The following is a 19,068-nucleotide window of genomic DNA, read 5'->3' on the forward strand; positions in this document are numbered from 1 at the left end:
TCAGAAAGGGGCATAGGGTGAGGCTGTGATAGACCAGAAGCAATAAAACCCTCCCACCCCAGCTGTGCATGCTTTTATAAATGGTTATCAGATGTACATGAGTGTCTGCGTGCAGTGAGGACAGACGTTCTTCCAGAATACCCCAGCAACATTCTGCATCAGCAGGCAGATGGCTGGGATCTACCCAAGATGACCCTCCTCACTGCCTCAGCTCTTCTCGGAGCCTCCCTGAACCTCCTCCAGCCTACAGCAGCTAAAGTTACCACCTGCACAAGCCAGGGGCCTCCAAGACCCTGTGGCAGTGCTGAGGATGGCATTAGTATTAGTTCCCTGGCACCTGGATTATGCCATTTTGGAAGTATTTTGAATATAACGTGAATATAATGTGTGCATGCATGTGCGTGTGTGTGTGTTTGAGAGTGGGAAGGTGGTGAAGATTCAGTATGTGCTACAATGGCCTTGGGTTGTGAGTAGTTTGGCAAAATTATAATAAAAATAAAACGAGAAGGATGGCAGTCTCTGTCAGCTTGATTAAAACCCATTGCTTTAGTCATCCATCCATCTATCTGTCCGTCCGTCCATCCGTCCGTCCGTCCGTCCGTCCATCCATCCATCCATCTGTCCCTCCCCACCTCCACTGCTCCAGCCAATCCTCTATCTGTCCATTCATCCGCCTACCCATCTGTCCAACCCTTCCATCTGTCCATTTAGGAGAAGCGAATCCAGCAGGAAAATCTCCTTCTTTTAGTGCTTCTGTGCCATTGAGGATGTTTGACAGCACCTAAGCGGGGGAATATTCTCCAGTTGGGACTCCTCCTAACAGATGTTTTCTTCCCCCATCGCCCCTGTATGACGGTTAAAGAAACAGAAAACTTATCTTCGAATGACAGCCCTTTCCTCTGACGGCTCCAGGGACCATGGCATGGGAATATGGCTTTGAGGTCTTAAAAAAAAATCCATCGGATTCCATGATTCAGTGATGTGGTTAATGTAGATAGGGCTCTTCCACCAAAGCGGGGAGCCCACCGAAGAAATGAGAAAATCTGTAGTGTTCCTCCACAGAAGCGGGGTAAGCCCGCCTTCCTTGAGCTGCGTAGGCTTTTGTCCCAAGCGTCTGGAAATTCAACCCATTGCTTAGAGAGCAGATTGCGGGGCTTCTGGCCCTGGCTGCTTGGGATGTGTAAAGCTGCCGATGGACAGTTTTGATTGAATGTCCAAATTAAGCTGCCAAGTAGCGACTCTGCAGCTCCAGGGGCCCCATGTTAGTATTTATGTCCCATCTTTAGAAATAATCACATCGTGGAGCAGTGCCCAAAGCCATGTCAGCATCCGCTGCCGCCGAGGTTTTGAATGGCTCCCGCCTGGTGCTTCTGCAGCATTTACTCAGCATGAGGGCCCGGGCTGGGGCGGGGGTGGGGGGCGCCCAGGTGCACCATCGTGCTTCCCGTCCTGAGGATGAGGGTGAAGGAGCTGTAGGCCTCGGCTGTCCTTGTCGTCTCTGAACTTGGGATGTGCAGTGGTCTCCGGACAAGAGACAGAACTAGCGGGGCGCCTGGGTGGCTCCATGGCTTAAAGTCTCTGCCTTCCACTCAGGTCATGTTCCCGGGGTCCTGGAATCGAGCCTCACATTGGGCTCTCTGCTCAGCGGGGAGCCTGCTTCTCCCCCTCTGCCTGCCTCTCTGCCTACTTGTGATCGCTGTCAAATAAATAAATAAAATCTTAAAAAAAAAAAAAAAGAAAAGAACAGAACTAGCTTATTGGATGCCTTACAACCATCTGTCCTGAGCATCCGCAGAGACCCCCAGGGCCAGCCTGAGGGGAACAGATGTTCACGGGGGCAGGGTTTCTTGTTTTTGCAAGCTGGTCTGAAGAGCACCTCTTCTGTCTGCATCGGGTCCTGCCGCCCCGGAGGGACCTGGCGGTGATACTGCCCACCCCTTTGGGGGTGTTCAGAGACTGGGCTTGTGAAACCTCAAGGGGGATTCAATCAGAGCCTCCCTGGGAAGGCGGGTGGTCTCTGGACTTCAGGGGTGAGACTATATAGAGTCAGGGACTGTAGAACAGCCCTGGGAGTTGCAGGACCCTGGGTCACCAGAGAAATCTTTGTAGGGAACAGATGATACTGAATTGGTGTCAGGGGCTTAGAACTGCCCAGTTTTTAGGTTTTTGGTTCCAAGGAGAACGAGCTTACAGAGCACAAAAGTTGCATGGTTTTGACCTGCATACTCAGAACCTGGGGGAAAGCAGCTGACTGAACCTTGGAGCCTCTAAGTAGTACCCAAGCCAGGTAATTAAGAATAATATGTACAGGGGCACTGGGTGGCTCAGTCGGTTAAGTGTGTGCCTTTGACTCAGGTCATGATCCCAGGGTCCTGGGTTCGAGCCCCACATGGGGCTCCCTGCTCTGCGGGAAGCCTGCTTCTCCTTCTCCCTCTGCCTGCTGCTCCCCCTGCTTGTGCGCTCTCTGTCTCTCTCTCTCTCTCTCTCTCTCTCTCACTCTCTGTCAAATAAATAAATAAATCTTTAAAAGTGAAAAGAATAATGTGCACAAGACTGGCCTTCCATTAAGCAACGAGTCCTTTCAGATTTAGAGTAACATTTTTTTTCCTAATTAAAAAAGTAATTCTTGTTCAACTGAGACCATATATTTAACTTCTCCTTCATCCAAATCCCTGCTGAATGACTAAGAGATTAAAAATGGGAAAAATTTATGAGGTCTGCAAACTAGAAAGAGAGTGTCAGTCACAGACCAGGACCACTGAGGAATTTCTGTAGGCTACAGTTCAGACAATACTGCCTAATTTTGTCTTTTCTTTTCCAATGTCTGAGCCTCTTAATACCTTCCTATTATGTAATTGCATTCGTTGGTACTCCCAGAGCGATGTTAAATTATAGTGGTGGGCGTTCTTAATTTGATTGTGGTCTTAATGGAAATGGAGATGCCTCTAGCATTGTACCAGTATGTGTGATGAAGGCCTTTGACGTATATATTCTACCAAGAAAAGCTTCCATCTTTTTCCATTTTTCTAAGGGTTAAAAGAAAGAAGGATTACTGAATTTTGCCGCTTTCCTTTTGTAATTTTTATAATTTTCTGGAGTAATGATATGTTTTCCCCCTTTGACCTAGTTTTATAGTGAATAATAATAGATTTCTTAAACTCTGAAGGGTTTTGTTTAGAGAGTATGTGTTCAGACTTGAGATTTTAGAAGATCACTTTGGGGTAGGGCATAGAGAAAGGGCAGCCTGGAGCAAGACTGTCGTCAAGAAGGTAACTGGAAGGATCTTAGTTACCAGGAAAGAAATAAAAAAATGAATGCCCAAACTACAGCTAAGTGAGTGACTGCTGTTTGCTAACCACTTATCATTGTTAAGGACAATAGTAGGCACTTTCCAGACTTCAAGTATACCTGAATAATGACAGTAATCCTGTGACACAATTATTGCTGTTAAGGTGGTTTTTGTATGGATAATAAGAAAGGCTCCGGGGGAAGGCGTGCCTGGGTGGCTCAGTCAGTTAAGTGTCTGCCTTTGGCTCAGGTCTTGATTTCAGGGTCCCGGGACCGAGCCCCGCCTTGGGCTCCCTGCTAGGGCTGGGAGTCTGCCTCTCCCTGCTCTTGGTCTATCTCTCTTTCTCAAATCAATAAATAGAGTCTTAAAAAAAAAATAAGAAAGCCTCAGGTACATGAAATGATAAAGAGGTAGCATGGGCAGTACGTAGTCCTAGGTGAGGTTGCGCCAGGAGGAGGAGACCAGGGTGGTTTCCAGATTACTCGCTTGGACAGTCCGGTGGATGGTTGAGCACTCATCAATAATGGCACTGAAAGAGGGGGAGCAGGCATGGTCATGGGAGAGAACATGGAGATAATGAGTATTATTGGACATTTTGAGTTAAGGTACTTATGAGACATCCAGCACTAAATATACATTAGACAGTTGTGTATAATGTCCTAGAGCTCAGTAAAGTGCATTTAGGTAGAAATTAAAATCATGGGAAAAGAGGCCCATGGGAAAATATGGAAATTAAAAAAAACAAACTTCTATATAATCCATGGTTCAAAGATGGAATCTCAAGGGAAGTTAGAAAGTATTTTGAACCAATGAAAAGAAAATTAAAATGTAACACGTTCAAAATTTATAGCATCCAGATAAAGAAATGCTTGAAATGAAATTTGTATTGTGGAATTCTACCAAACATTTAAAGAAGAAATAGCACTTTTTCTTCTAGAAAAGAGAAGAGGAGGAATACTTCCTACTTTATTTTATGAAGCTAGCATTACCCCGATACCAAAACCAGACAAAAGCAGTACAAGAAAAATACAGAGAAATATTTCTTATGAACATAAATACAAAAATCTTCAAAATAAATCAAAGCCAGAATTACATAAAAAAAAAATACACCCCAACCAGGTGACTTTTATTCTAGGAATGCAAGGCTGTTTCAATAATAAACAATGTAATCCATCATATTAATAATCTAAAGAAAGAGCACACAAACGTATCTGTTGATGCATAAAAATATTTGACAAAACTTAATATCCACTTATGATGAAAGTTCTCGGTGTCATGGAAATAGAAGGGAGCTTCCTTGACCTGATAATGGACATCTACAGAATATCTACGACATGCTTCATAATGAAAGACTGCATGCCTTCCCCATGAGCTCTGGAACAGGGCAAGGATGTCCACCACTCTAGTCAATATCATACTGGAAGATCTAGCCAGTGCAATAAGACAATAAAAAGAAATTTAAACATTGTAAATACAGATGGAGAAACACAGATTGGAAAGGAAAACAGAAAACTGGCTGTATACACAGAAAATGTGATTGTCTATGTAGAGAATCCAGAAGAGTCTACCAAAAAACCTTCCAGAACAAATAGGTTTAAATAGGTTGAAGGACACAAGGTCAGCACACGAATTGTATTTCCATATATCAACAGTAAACAATGAGAAACCCAAACTGGAAAAAAAAAAAAACTATTTATGGTAGCTCCAAAATAAATGATATGAACCTAGCAAAATATGTCTTGGCTCTATATGCTGAAAAGGACAAAACACTGAAATAATATCTGAATAAATGGTAAGACATTATGTTCATGGATTGGAAGACTCAGCATGTCAGTTCTTGCTGATTGTACTATAGACTTATTATCTGTTTTAAAATGAAGAATGAAATTGGAAGAACCACAATCCTCAGTCTTAAGGCTTTATTATATAAAGCTTCAGCAATGGAGCAGTGTGGCTTGGCCAGAGGATAGATCTATGTGACTGGAACAGAGTAGAGGGTTCATATATATCCACACAAATATGGCCCATTGATTTTTTTTTTTTTTAAGGTAGAAAGAAAAACCAAAATGCAGTGAAATAGAGGAAAAAGAGTAGTCTTTCAACAAGTGATGTAGAAAAGATTGGCCATCCATATGCAAACAAAATAAACCTTTACCTTCACTTCATACTTTATATTAACTGAAAATATGGGGTGTTTGGGTGGCTCAGTTGGTTAAGTGTTGGCCTTTGGCTCAGGTCATGATCCCATGGTCCCAGGATCGGGCCCTACATTGGGCTCTCTGTTTGGTGGGGAGCCTGCTTTTCCCACTGGTACCCTCTCCCTGCTTGTGTGTAAGCTCACTCGCTCACTCTCTCTGTGTCTGAAATAAAATCTTTTTTTTTTAAAGAAAGAATTAACTGAAAATAGACCATAGTTCTAAATGTAAAGTGTAGAGATATACAACTTCAGAGAGCAAAGGAGAAAATGTTTATGACCTGGAGTTATACAGAGGTCTACTTGACACTAAAAACATGACTCAGACAAAAATGATGAAGTGGACTTCATTCAAGTTGGAAAAAAAAAAAAAAGAAATTTCTGCCCTGCAAAATACACTGCTGCGGAATGAAAAGGCAAGCTGGAAGTTGGAAGAAAATATTTGCGAATCACATCTCTGACAGAGAACTTGTATCTAGAGTAAAGAATTCTCAGACTCAGAAGTAGGAAAACAACAGCCTCACTACAAACAAACCAAGGACTTGAACAAACATACCACCAAAGATGACGTGAGGACGGCAGATTCATTCATGAGAAGATACTCCCTATCCTTGGGCATTAAGGAAAGGCAAGTTGAAGCCACAATGAGATACCACTACACCTCTATTAGAATGGCTAAAATAATAGCGATAATAGATATTCTGAATGCAATGGGCTAGCAGGTGTGCAGAGCAAGAGGGACTCTCGTTCATCGCTGGTGGGAGTGCAAAATGCTGCAGTCCCCCTAGAAAACTTTTTGGGGGGTTTTAGATACATTTACCATATGGCTTAATGATCCCACTCTTAGCAGTTTACCCTTGAGAAGTGAAAACACGATGTTCGCACAAAAACCTGTGAATATTGAGAGTAGCTTTCTTCATAATCACCACTCAAATGTCCTTCAGTGAGTGAACAGATAAACAGTGGTACATCCATACAGTGCGATGACTCATCGATAGTAAGAAGTTAACTACTCATACATGACATTTGGATGACTCTCAGTGGCTTTATGCTAAGAGAAGCCAATCTCAGAAGGTTGAATACTGTATTATTCTACTTCTATACTGTTCTTGAGAAGATAAAACCATTGTGATGGGACAAGACTATATACCAAAAGAAGTCTTTTCACTGTATGCTAATTTGAGAAATTAAATCAATGCTGTAGACAGGAAGTAAATGCATAGAAGATGGATGGAAGGCGGGGAGAGAAAAATAAAGGAAAGAAAGGTAGGAAGGAGGAAATCAGTCAGTAGACTGAAATGAAATAGAGCGCGCCAAGAAGGCTTGAGCAAGAAGAGTATCCATGCTATGATACCAGGTAATTTGTCCGTTTTTAAAAGATTTATTTATTTGGGAGAGAGAGAGAGATCACATGTGTGTGTGGGGTGGGGGCCAGAGGGAGAGGAAGAGAGAAACCTGAGCAGACTCCCCATTGAGCACAGAGCCTGACGTGGGAGTTCGATCTCATGACCCTGCGATCATGACCTGAGCCGAAACCAAGATTCAGACACTTAACCAACTGCACCACCTGGGCAGTTGATACCAGGTAACTTAAAACAGTAAATTAAAATACATAGAAACAGCGGCGCCTGAGTGGCTCAGTGGGTTAAAGCTTCTGCCTTCGGCTCAGGTCATGATCCCAGGGTCCTGGGATCGAGCCCCGCATCGGGCTCTCTGCTCAGCAGGGAGACTGTTTCCCTTCCTCTCTATCTGCCTGCCTCTCTGCCTACTTGTAATCCCTGTCTGTCAAATAAATAAATAAAATCTTTCAAAATAAATAAATAAAATTCATAGAAACAGTGAATGCAGGAATGCCTACTGGATAAAATATAATCAGTAATATGGAAACAAATTTAAGGGGTGCTCCCAGATGGTGGAGGAAGGAGAGCAAGAAATGAATACAGTCATGAAAAAATGATAGATGTAGACGACGAACAATATTTATCCAGGGGTAAACGGGTAGCAGATGTTCCTGGAGAAAAGACGAGGGCAAATGGAAAAGCACCTGTATCCAGAGTAGAGTTCAGGACAAATAATGAACTGTACAGAAAGAATATTTTAATTGTGAAAGGTATGCTCTAAGACTGAAAAGTGGACATGAATCTCAAATAACACAGGGTCAAAGTACATAAAGCAGAAGCTAGTTGAAATGAAAAAAGTATACAGAAATACCATAGCAGGAGGGTCTTGAAACATGCTTTGTTAGTCTTTGACAGATAAAACAGGTAAAATGAAAAAAAAAAAAAAAAACAACAACATAGATATAGATGACTTAGATAATTTAATTAGAGAAATTCTTAATTACCTCTATTTTTTTAAAAAAGATTTTGTTTATTTATTTGACAGAGATCACAAGTAGGCAGAGAGGCAGGCAGAGAGAGACGAGGAAGCAGGCTCCCTGCCAAGCAGAGATCCCAATGCGGGGCTTGATCCCAGGACCCTGGGACCATGACCTGAGCTGAAGGCAGAGGCCTTAACCCACTGAGCCACCCAGGCGCCCCACCTCTATCTTAATGAGACAATCCCCTTCTTTTCTTTGCACAAAATTGGTGATGCATGAGCTTGCAAGGGAATGCCCTCAAATTACTCGGCCCACATTTCCATTAAGAACTAAAAATCCACGACACAAACATATGAGACAGAAGATCACAGGGCGAATAAGAAGGAATAGGAATCTATGAGAGCCTTAAGAACGGGCACTCCTGATGTTGCTTCTGCAGAGAATGGGACAGGCAACTGATTAGGGATGCCAGGGCAGACAGGAGGTGAGGAGGGCCAAGCTGTGGTTGGAGACCAGGAGTGTTATGTAGTGGGCCCCAGGCCCCCACGTATGATGGTTTTCTGCAGGGACCGTCTCTGTGCCATGTGTCGCTGGTGGTCGGAGGTACCCTGGCCAGAATGGCTCCATATGGGCAGGTGCGGGAGAGAATTCATACCACAGCAGTGCACAGATGCGCCAGAGCTAAGGAAAGACTTGAGGGGCTCCGAGGATTCAAGGAGATCCACAGAACTGGGGTAAAGGGAGTAGGAAGCGAAGAGGCTCAAAGGTGATGGGAGAGGTGGTCCTAATGGAAGAGGGAGAGGGGTCCCATTTGGTTTCAGATGATCTATCATGCTCTTAGTACCTCCTCCAGATTGATTTGTGTGAAGGCCACATTGGAGGAATGCTCTTTTAGCCTGGAGATGTCTCTGGATCGTTCCATAATTTGATTTGAATTCTCCCTAAGGAGAAAGGGAATCCGCATTTGTTGAGCCTCTGCCATGTGCTTTGGATTCCCCTCTAACGCTCTGTCCTCTTTAATTAGGGTCACCATAAAATCTACCGTCCAAGGCAGAACTCCTTTGAGAGTTCAGGGACAACAGGGACAGACTGAGGCTGTCTGTCCTAGCTACCATCCACCATCCCGCTGAGTTGTCTGTGGTTTTACCTGCCTTCTGGAGACGGGGAGAACCAAGGGTCAGAGAAGTCATTTAACCAAGATCACCCAGTTACGTGAGAGTTAAGGCAGAGGTGGGACTCAAACCGGGGTCTGTCTGACTCTGAAGTCTGCATGTTGCTGACTTAGTTCCCGATTTCCTCCGCACTAACGCACCACCCTCGTTTCACTTGCCGTGACTTGACAGGCTGTCTTCTAGACAGACACTGTGACGGTCCCAGCTGGAAGTCTGTCTCCACACAGATAATTAGATGGGTGATAACTGTACCGCCGCCAGCAGCGACAGGAAGCCAGCTGTTGCAGGAGCCCTCGGCCACAACGTGCTAGGGGTGACCTCGATGCCGTGTGTGGGTACCCAGAGACCCCGGGTTGGCTCGCTTTGGGTTTAGAACCTATCAGATGAGGCCACAGGGGATGGCCAGTTAGGATGCCTATGGAAAGGGGATTCTTTCCCCTTTGATGATCTGAGGCTCACCAAAGCCAGAGCATCAGAGAGTTTTGGGGTTTGAGGAAGTAACAATGAATAGGAATTGAAGGGACACAGATCCAGGGGTAGACTTTGGAGTGAAGGGCCGCAGGAGCTTGAAACTTGAGAGGGTGTGGCGGGCAGTGGGAGGGATTGGGGGTTAGCCAGAGACCCAGGTAAGGTGTCGGCCACTGGCAGGGGTCGGCGGGGGGCATCGGAATAGGAGAGGAGTAGGGCAGGATAGCAAAAATAGGTTGATGGCTCTCTCTCTCTCTCTCTTTTTTTTTTTTTTTTTTTTTTAAACATGTTGAGTCTCTGCTTGCATCCCTGCTGTGATCTCAGGGTAGGTGCTGAGGGTGTCCACTAATCTCAGTGAGGGAACCCCCATCTCTGTGTTGTTCACTAAAGGTCCTGTGATCCAAATCATGAGTTTTGGGGCCTCATTCTGCAGACCTAATTGTTCTGTGATCTTTGGAGAACAGGATGAGTGTCCCTGAAGGCCAAGGGCAATGGGTTCTTAGAGGCCAGAGATGCACAACTGAGTTGTTTTTTAAAAATTTAGTTTAAGCAATGCCATTCATACAAAAATGCTTTCTCTTTGTAATAAATTCCCAATGTGACAGATAAGACTAAAATCTATTTTTCCCACAACCCCCAAACCAAGTTTCTTTAACTCTTCCTCAGATATAATCATTACAGTAAGTCAATTTGGGGCATATTCTTCCAGGTTCTTTTATATATATTTAAAAATCACATGTGACATTGTAGAAAAATGTATTGTTGCTGTTTTATTTGTTTAAGTTTTTTATTTTAATTCTAGTTAGTTCACATAAAGCCTAACGTTAGATTCTGGTGTACCATATTGTGATCCCCCACTTCAAACAGCTCCTGGTGGTCGTCCGAAAGTTTTTTGTACTTTTGTCTTGAAGGTTTGGAGGGCCCTGGTTTTCAAATCCCTTTATTTTGACATAACCTCAAAATTACAGAAAGATGCATGGCTAGGAACAACCACATCTTCTTTACCTGATTTACCAAATGGTCATATTTTGCTCCATTTTTTTAAAATCATTCCCTTTATGAAATATTTTTATAAACATATATTTTTTTTTCTCTGAGCCATCTGACAATAAGTTGGAGTCTATGGTTCCCCTTTGCCCTAAACACTTGAGTGTGTATTTTCTAGGAACGAGAACATCCTCTCACACGGCATGGTACAGTGATCCGAATGTATCAGGAAATGTACATTGATCCAATGCTGTGATTTATTCATAGTGGGGAATCTGCATTGCCACAGTCGAACCACTGGTGGGCACATTTTTCTTTAAAAAAAAAAAAAATTTGTATCGTCACCATCTGTCTTCACCTGCCATTTTGTTCACCATGTACATGCCTATAGAAGGTCCCTGTGGTTAACATGGGATAGTGTTTCTCAGTGTGGCGTTGCACGGATTAGTCCCCTTCCGCTCTCGGGAGGGGAGGCACGCAGTATTTCCTACACTTGGCTGTTGCAGACATCCTCAGGCATAACTGCTTGTTAGCGGGCATTGCTCTGAAGAGCTGTTGTGTGGCCACGGTGGGGAGGACAAGTGAGGACTCATGATACTGGAAGAAGTGCCTTTTAAAGGAGTTGGTTATCTCCCACAATGTGTGAGATAAAAGCTTTTAAGCAGCACCACTATTCAGATTTTTCTAATAAAGAGTTGTGTTTTGGGTGGTTGCTGGGGGGTGGTGAGTGGGTCAGGGGAAAGAGTAGGAGAGTTCTTGAAGAACAATTCTTAGGAGAAGAGTTCACAGTAGTGCTGCCTTTTTATGGGCTCAGCACTGTCCTAGGTAACTTTCAGCTGCGTGCAGAAGGCCTCTTTTGCTCCGAGGACCCTTTGATGGAAACAGCCAGCCCTCACCCCCTGCCTGTATCACATCCAAGGCGAGCAGTGTTCTCTGGATCAGGACACTTTTCTTCTGTACATTGAGCACACTTCCACCAGGGGGGGAAGGTTGCTATTTCTGCTTTGTGTGAAGCATTTTGTACCATCTGGGCTGGCTGGATTTCAACAAAGATAGTAAAGAAACATTTATCAAGAAAAATCAAAGTCAGTCTCGCCAAGTGTGGTCTAGAGAGATTTGCTTCCTCAGTACATTGTGGCTGGGAAACAGGACTCTACTTTGAAAAGCTTCAGGAGAGACAGGCCTCTGGGTCTTAGCCGGCAGCTGCTGTCCTCTGCTCACGACGTGTTGGTTTCGGGGACGAGAGCTCTTGAGATGCGAACACCAGCAGGTTCAGAATCCATTTCACTCCATTCCTCTCCGCATTCCCATCCTCTTCAGTAATAGACCCAAAAGGACCAAAGAGGAAGAAAAGATCTCTAAGGGCTGGGGAAGAGATGGAGTCCTACCTCGGTCTCGATTATTGGGTTCAGGAGAAGCAGAGGCCCAAGGAGAGGTCATTCTCAAAGCATTCATTGTAAAGATTGGCTCAAACTAACACACACTTGTCCCATCAAGAGCCCTTGGAAGGAGCTTGTAAATTTACAGTGGAAGAAAGTTCTGGTGATGGTGCTGTGGTGTCAGCTCATAGCACGGGGAGTAAGGTGGGAGGGGGTGTGGGTCTTGACAGAAGAGATGTGAGCCGTTCCCACTTGCACATGTGTTGCCAATCACCCAGACAGACAAGTTCCTGGCACGTCAGCGCGCCTCAGATCATGTTTTTATTCAGCTTACTCCGTGATAGATGTGTCATTACAAGATCCCAACCTAGAAAGAGGCACATGCTATTTTCCCTGGAAGGCTCAAGAAATGGGAGAAAGTAACAGTTGGAGATTGTAGTCTATGGGAAAGATGCATGGGGCTCTTAAATTATATCATCCGGAAACACTTTGCGTAATGTCTGCTGTATGGACCAGCTGCAGCAGCATCACCTGGGAGCATGTTAGAAAAACAAGTCAGTAGCTCTCCCTCCAGAGTCACTGAATCAGAGAATCCATCTGTAGGAGTGGGTCCCAGGGATATGGACCTCACAAGCCCTGTGGGTGACTCTTAGACACACTAAGTTTTGAGGGAAGCCCTAAAAGCGTTCAAGTGGGAAGGTCAGACGCATAGTTCTCAAAGAAGACCCAGATATCCATTTGGAAGTGGTTAGCTCTTCTTAATAAAAGGGACAAATGAGAGGGGACACTGAATATGTGTAATAATAATAACAAAATAGCAAAAGTAGAGCTGGCATTTATTGACTATTCCGTGGGAGCCAGGTTCTGAGCTGAACATGTATGTTCACATCCGATTATGCTCTTACAACAACCCAACGAAGTATGTATTTCTCCATCTCCTGGGTCAAGAAATGGAGGTCCCAAAATGTGAAGTAACTGCTAGACACGATGCAAGACCTGACCTCTCGTAGCCTTGTATCCACTACACTATGCAACCTGGCTATGGACTCATTAGCCGTCAACCATGCTTTGAATAAATTTGGGTTTCTGTATTCCTGGGGGACAGGAGCAACATCTCATCTTATCCCCATGTCCCCAGTGCCTAACAGAATGCCTAATGCCTCACAGGGACCTGCTTATTGAACTTAACTGAGTCAAAGTCAAAGAAGAAAAGTTCTTGCTTTTGGTGCAAGAATGAGGTATAACCTGAACGAGAATGGCATGGAGCGAGATAAATGGGCTGTGGATAAATGGAAGGAAAGGCCATAAGCTGGAGTACAGAAACACCTGGTACAGAATAAGTGACAACTGACCCCCTGGGGCTTCTTGTCACTCTCCTGGCAGTCCGCCCAGCCCTTTTTCCATCTCCTGTATTCAGTCCCAACCCCTTCCTAGTGATAGGGTCTTAGACAAGTCAGCAAAGGCTGACTTACCCCCGCCCCCAACAGCAATGGTGAGCTGATTGGGTGTAGGAAAATAAAGAGAAGATCTTTGAATTTAACTAGGGCTGCGTTCCCCCACCCACCCACCCAGATAAATAAAATGGAAAGAAAGAGGAACAAGAGAGTTGAGGGGGTTTCCAAGCGAGTGAGTATAATGCATTATGAACTCTAGGCTGGGAGTGAAGTAAAGGCAAGAGAGAATAGGGAGAAGAGTCAATAAAGATTGGCTCAACAGACTGACTGTTGGTGTAAGACTGGTCACAATGGGGTACTAGGGTTAATGAACTGGAAAAATAGGGAGGGGCATTGGCTTGTAGGGTTCGCGAAGTGGAGATTGAGAAAGTGGTGTAATTTCTGGGATGATAAACTCCCGTTATCATGAGCTGTGATAGCATGAAGTGAAGGTTATAGGAGGTGAGGGGATGCTTTATCCCCTACTTTCTAATATTCTGTTTCTATTGTATTATTGCACTTATGGAACACTCAGAAAAAAATGTTGAACTATAGCTGGGGTCATGGATGTCTATCGTCTTCCTGCCTTTAAGGGGATTGCATTTATCCTCAACTATGGATCTGTTATTTCAGATAGCTTTTATCCTGGGAGGACAATTTCCTGCTGTTTGTAGCTAATTGCAATGATCCAATGGTTTTCTCCTTTGACCTATACATATAATGAATGTTTTAATAATAGATTTTCTATGATTGAACCGTCTTTGCATTCCTGGTAAGAGTCATTCTATATTGGCCTTCTGGCAGATCGCTTGATTCAATCTGCTAATGCAATACTTTGGATTTTTCTATCATAAGTGAGGTGGTTGGCATCGTATACTTATGACCCATACAACTCCCATTTTCCCATCTCCTTCTCATGGCTGCCTATGTAGCTTCTTGTTTCCCTAGGCTGGTGTTGTGTCTACATTACTGACCCTCTGCTTCCTTTCTTCTTTAAGCCAGTCTTTATTCCCCCCGCCCAGGAATTTTTTTTTTTTTTAGATTTTTAAAATTTATTTAACAGAAAGAGAGAGTGATCACAAGTACACAGAAAGGCAGGCAGAGAGAGAGGGGGAAGCAGGCTCCCTGCTGAGCAAGAGAGCCTGATGCAGGGCTTGATCCCAGGACTCTGAAATCATGACCTGAGCTGTAGGTAGAGGCTTTAACCCACTAAGCCACTCAGGGGCCCCTTTTCAGGAAATATTTTAAAAGATATTTATCTATTAGAGAGTGAGAGAGCAAGAGAGGAAATATAAGCAGGGAGAGTGGGAGAGGGAAAAGCAGACTTTTCACCAAGCAGGGAGCCTGATGCGGGGCTCGATCCCAGGACCCTGGGATCATGACTTGAGCCAAAGGCAGATGCTTAACAACGGAGCCACCCAGACGCCCCTTCTTCAAGCCAATCGTACAGCCTCCTTTACTGTGTTCCTCGTTGAGGGTGGAGCTCACCTGTCGTGCTGCGGTACTTTTCCAGCCTTCTGTCTGGGTGAAGGTCATGAGAGCAACTCTTTCTCTTTCAGCTTTTGCTTTTTGAATTGAAGTAAAATTCACAGAACACAAAATTAACCATTAACCATCTTAAAATGTACCATTCACGGGCGCTTAGTATATTCATGGGGTTGTGCAACCATCACCCGTATCTAGGTCCAAAAGATGTTATCACCAGAAAAGGAAACCCCTTACCTGTTTCGTAGTCACTCCCCATTTCCCCCTCCCTGGCCACCAGCTCCTGGCCACCACCGGTCTGTGTGTCCGTGGATTTCCCTGTTCTGGGTGTTTCCTATCAGTGGAATCCTACAACATGTGACCTTCTGCGTCGGAGTGCACAGGTGTTCACAGCAGCACTATTTGCATGATCCAAAGTGTGGAAACAGCCTCAATGGCCACCTGATGAATGGATAAATGGGGTTTGCTGTGTCCATACAAGGGGACAATATTCAGCCATAAACGTAGCGCTGATCCATGCCACAACATGGAAGAACCCTGAAAATATTATGTTCGGTGAAAGAAGCCAGTCTTTCTTGTTGGCTTTGTGGAACACAAGCTTTGAGAGCATGTAGCTAATCTTGGGGGCCCAGCGGGCAGAGCAGTGGGGAAGTCAGAAGTCGGCGTCGAACTCATACCAGTTAAGAGGTTGACTCCATCTGACTGGTGCATCTTGCTTTGTGTGCTTCTTAGCTGTGGATGACCCTAAGTCCCATCTCCTATGAGACCAGTGTGATGCCAAGGACTCATCCCCAGGGTCTCCGACCCTCGCTGGTTGATGCTTAAACACGACAGGACTATTAATGCTGAAATTGCTTTTTCTTTTTTCAGTAAGAGATGCTAAAAACCTTGTACCCATGGACCCCAATGGCTTGTCAGACCCTTACGTGAAACTGAAACTGATTCCCGACCCCAAGAGCGAGAGCAAGCAGAAGACCAAAACCATCAAATGCTCCCTCAACCCCGAGTGGAACGAGACATTCAGATTGTAAGTTAGAATGGCCGCCGCCCGGCGTGGGCCGTGGGGTTGGCCGTGGGGGCCACCAGCCTTGGGGAGGGCCCCTCCAGCTTCCCTTTCGTTCCTCCCCTCCGTCCCTCGCCCCCTCCCTTTCCTTACTCCCCGTCCATCTGCAGTTTTGCACTGCAAGCCAAGTAAAAATTGGAACTTATTTTTTTAATAGAGTTGAGAATGTCTGTGGTGTGCGGAGTGGGTGGGGTAGAAGGTAGTGCGATGTGTTGCTAGGTGAAGGCAAGTTGTGGGAGACGTTCTGGTCTAAGAGAACAGTGGGACGTAACCCATAGGGTGTGGTGATAACCCTTGTGGGGCTGAGTCTGGGGGAATGGATGTGCTGGGACCACAGCCCGTCGAGAGTTCTCTGCTAGCTTCCACAGCCGATCTTCCCGGGCCAGTGCTCCAAGGACCTGGGGTCACTTTTTGAGGCATCTGGGCCCACAAGGGTTAGTGACGTCAGCCAGTGTTTATGGAGCATATCGCGGTTGTAAAAGGCACTCTAGTGAATGATCTGGGTTCATTGGCCATTTCATCCCTATTTAACCAATGGGGCGTGACAACGTTAAGGAATGTGCCCAGAGCCCCCCAGCCAATGTGGGGTCATTCTGTGCGGAGATTCTGAAGTCTGACACCAGAGGCTGTGGGCCAAAAGCATGATTCCTTGTGGGAGCCCCATCCCCCTGTTACCTCTCTCAGGGGGAAAGTGGGGGCACACCTCAGCCTCAATCAAGGACACGCCTCAGAACAGCTTCCGCCGACCAGCGCCAGCAGGACTGCTTCCTCCACGTGTGTCTCATGCCAACTCACATGTGTGCAAACACTCATGCAATTATGTCATCGATACCCAGAGTTCTTGTTGACACTTTGTCATTAGGGTTTCCCGAACATCCCGAACCCTATTAAGATGTAAGGAAGCGGCTAGAACTGTTTGTGGTGGCGCTGGTCCAGGTCCTTCACCCGGGCGAGCCATGGGCTGCGGGACTTGAGCAGCCCTGCCTCCCTGGGGAGCTTGCCTGGGGTGGAAACAGAGTATGCAGCTGGCAAGAGCTTGTAATCTTTTAAAAATTTCCACCTTCAGGCCTTTTCCTCTTAAACATTTCATCTGCTTGAGAAATCACGGTAAGCTCCTCTGACTTCTCTCTTCTTGCTCTCGGCAGCCAACTGAAAGAATCGGACAAAGACAGAAGACTGTCTGTAGAGATTTGGGACTGGGATCTGACCAGCAGGAATGACTTCATGGGATCTTTGTCTTTTGGAATTTCTGAACTGCAGAAAGCTGGTGTTGACGGCTGGTAAGCAGGATGTTGCTTTGAAAGCTGCCATATAGCTTGGTCCATCGAATGTGGGATGAAGGATGTTTTCCTTTTTGTCTTAAAAGTGAAATACGAAAACGGAGTCACAGAGTGATGGCTGGTACATTGGATCTGCCTCACGGATATGTTTTATTTGGTCCTTGTACTTAAAAAAAATCAGTTCCTAGTATTTTCAAAATCTGGACATTTTCTATAAAAATCTGGACTTCTGGGGGTGCCTGGGTGGCTCAGTCGCTTAAGCATCCAACTTTTTTAAAAAAGATTTTTATTTATTTATTTGAGAGAGAGAGAGAGTGCGCACATGAGCAGGGAGAGAGGCAGAGGCATAGGGAGAAGCAGGGAGCCCTGCAGGGCTCGATCGCAGGACCCGGAGATCACTAACTGACTGAGCCCCCCAGGTGCCCCCAAGTGTCCTACTCTTGATCTCAGCTCAGGTCTTGACCTCAGAGTCACAAGTTCAAGACCTGCATTGGGCTCCATGCTGGGTATGGAGCCTACTTAAAAAAAAAAAAATCTGGACTTCTGGCTTGCAAAACCAGAAATATCTGGATGCACAGAGCCTAGAAGGCAGTAACTGAGAACAGGTGAGTAGTTCATGCCCTCTTCAGACAGGACATGGGTTTTCTGTTTGCCCTAGTCTTCACCATTCCCTATTGCCTTACACCCGTCTAACTTTACACAGTTTCGTGTCTTGACTGGCCCCATGGGCACTAAAATGGCTCTTACAATGTACCCTAAAAATACACCCAATCTTCTGTCAGATTGCAGCTCTATAGGAAAATACTCCCTCGTTGGGACCACTTACCAAGCCTGGCCACAGGGGTGCTGGGAGGTTGCGTCATGGTCAGCTGCAGTGTCTCCTTTGTTCTGCAGTTTTTGTTCCATTCTCTTCTCCTGGCAAAAAATCCTTGCTCAGTATTTCCCAGCAAAGAGGCCGGGTGAGCTCCCTTGGCAACGGTTGGTTTCACCATCATCTGAGTAAAAGGAGTCAGAATACACAGTCCAACCTGGCACCGTAGCTTTGGGCAAAACGGGCAGTATTGGCTGCTCTTCTCTCTTTAAGAGAAATTGTCTCCCTTATGACTTCATTCAGGACTTTTTCAGTTACAAGTGATAGAAAATAAAAAAGCAGACCCATTTAGCAAGAAAGAGAATGCATCACGAGGACACACATCCACCCCATGGCTCACCCTACAACCTCCTTGTCTCTCGTCCCTGTTCGTTATAGACTTTGTGATTGTTTTCTAAAGATTTATTTAATTATTTAAAAGAGAAAGGATGCAGGCAGGAGGCGGCGGGGAGAGCAGAGGGAGAGAGGGAATCCCAAGCAGACTTCCCACTGAACGTGGAGCCCAACACGGGCTTCGATCTCCCCACCCTGAGTGAGATGAGACCGAGAGTTGGACGTTCAACCGACTGAGCCACCCAGACTCTCCTGTATTTATCCCAGACTTTTATTCAAATAGATTCTGAGTCTCTCTCTAGTCTCTAGAGAGACTCGTCTCTCTAGGCTCTCTCTAGTCTCTAGTCACTAGAGATCCATCAGGTATAAGACAGCCATGCCCTCATGGCGCTTAACTTCTGGAGCGAGAAGAAATGACCCCAATAACTACTCAATGACACCATGAGGACAGATGGGGAGGAGGATGAAAGCCATGTGGGTACAAAGTTAACAGTAGTGATAAGGTGTCTTAAAGCACAGACCACAAATGGTTAACAGCAGAATTCTCAGGAAAAAAAAAAAGGAGCCTCTGTCACAGTTTTCCTTAGCTCATGAATGGGGAGACCAGAAACATGAATGGCTGATTCCAAAGGTTTAAGAAGCTAAGATTGGTAGACCAGGAGACGCAGGAATGCTGAAGTCCCTTTGTAAGTTAGAGGTACAGCCATCTGCCAAATCACAGCCTTGGGGGCGATCTATCTACAACTAGAAGACCTGCTTTTCTTCTTCTTCTTTTTCCTTTATTTTATTTTATT

At 45.2% G+C, this 19,068-nt stretch overlaps 1 protein-coding gene across 4 annotated transcripts in view; it reads left to right on the top strand.

Moving 5' to 3' along the window:
- The window catches only part of PRKCB (protein kinase C beta), a 322,605-nt gene that overhangs the window by 200,283 nt on the left and 103,254 nt on the right, over nucleotides 1-19,068 (top strand). For all 4 annotated transcript variants that reach the window (XM_045072663.1, XM_045072664.1, XM_045072662.1 and 1 more), the window contains exons 6-7: nucleotides 15,598-15,754; nucleotides 16,936-17,070. In XM_045072663.1, coding sequence (XP_044928598.1) covers nucleotides 15,598-15,754; nucleotides 16,936-17,070 — 292 coding nt within the window. The remainder of the gene's footprint in view (nucleotides 1-15,597; nucleotides 15,755-16,935; nucleotides 17,071-19,068) is intronic.

This window comes from Mustela putorius, unplaced genomic scaffold, assembly GCF_011764305.1.
Source record: "Mustela putorius furo isolate JIRA1106 unplaced genomic scaffold, ASM1176430v1.1 tig00004041_pilon_pilon_pilon, whole genome shotgun sequence".
NCBI classification, from domain to species: domain Eukaryota; kingdom Metazoa; phylum Chordata; class Mammalia; order Carnivora; family Mustelidae; genus Mustela; species Mustela putorius.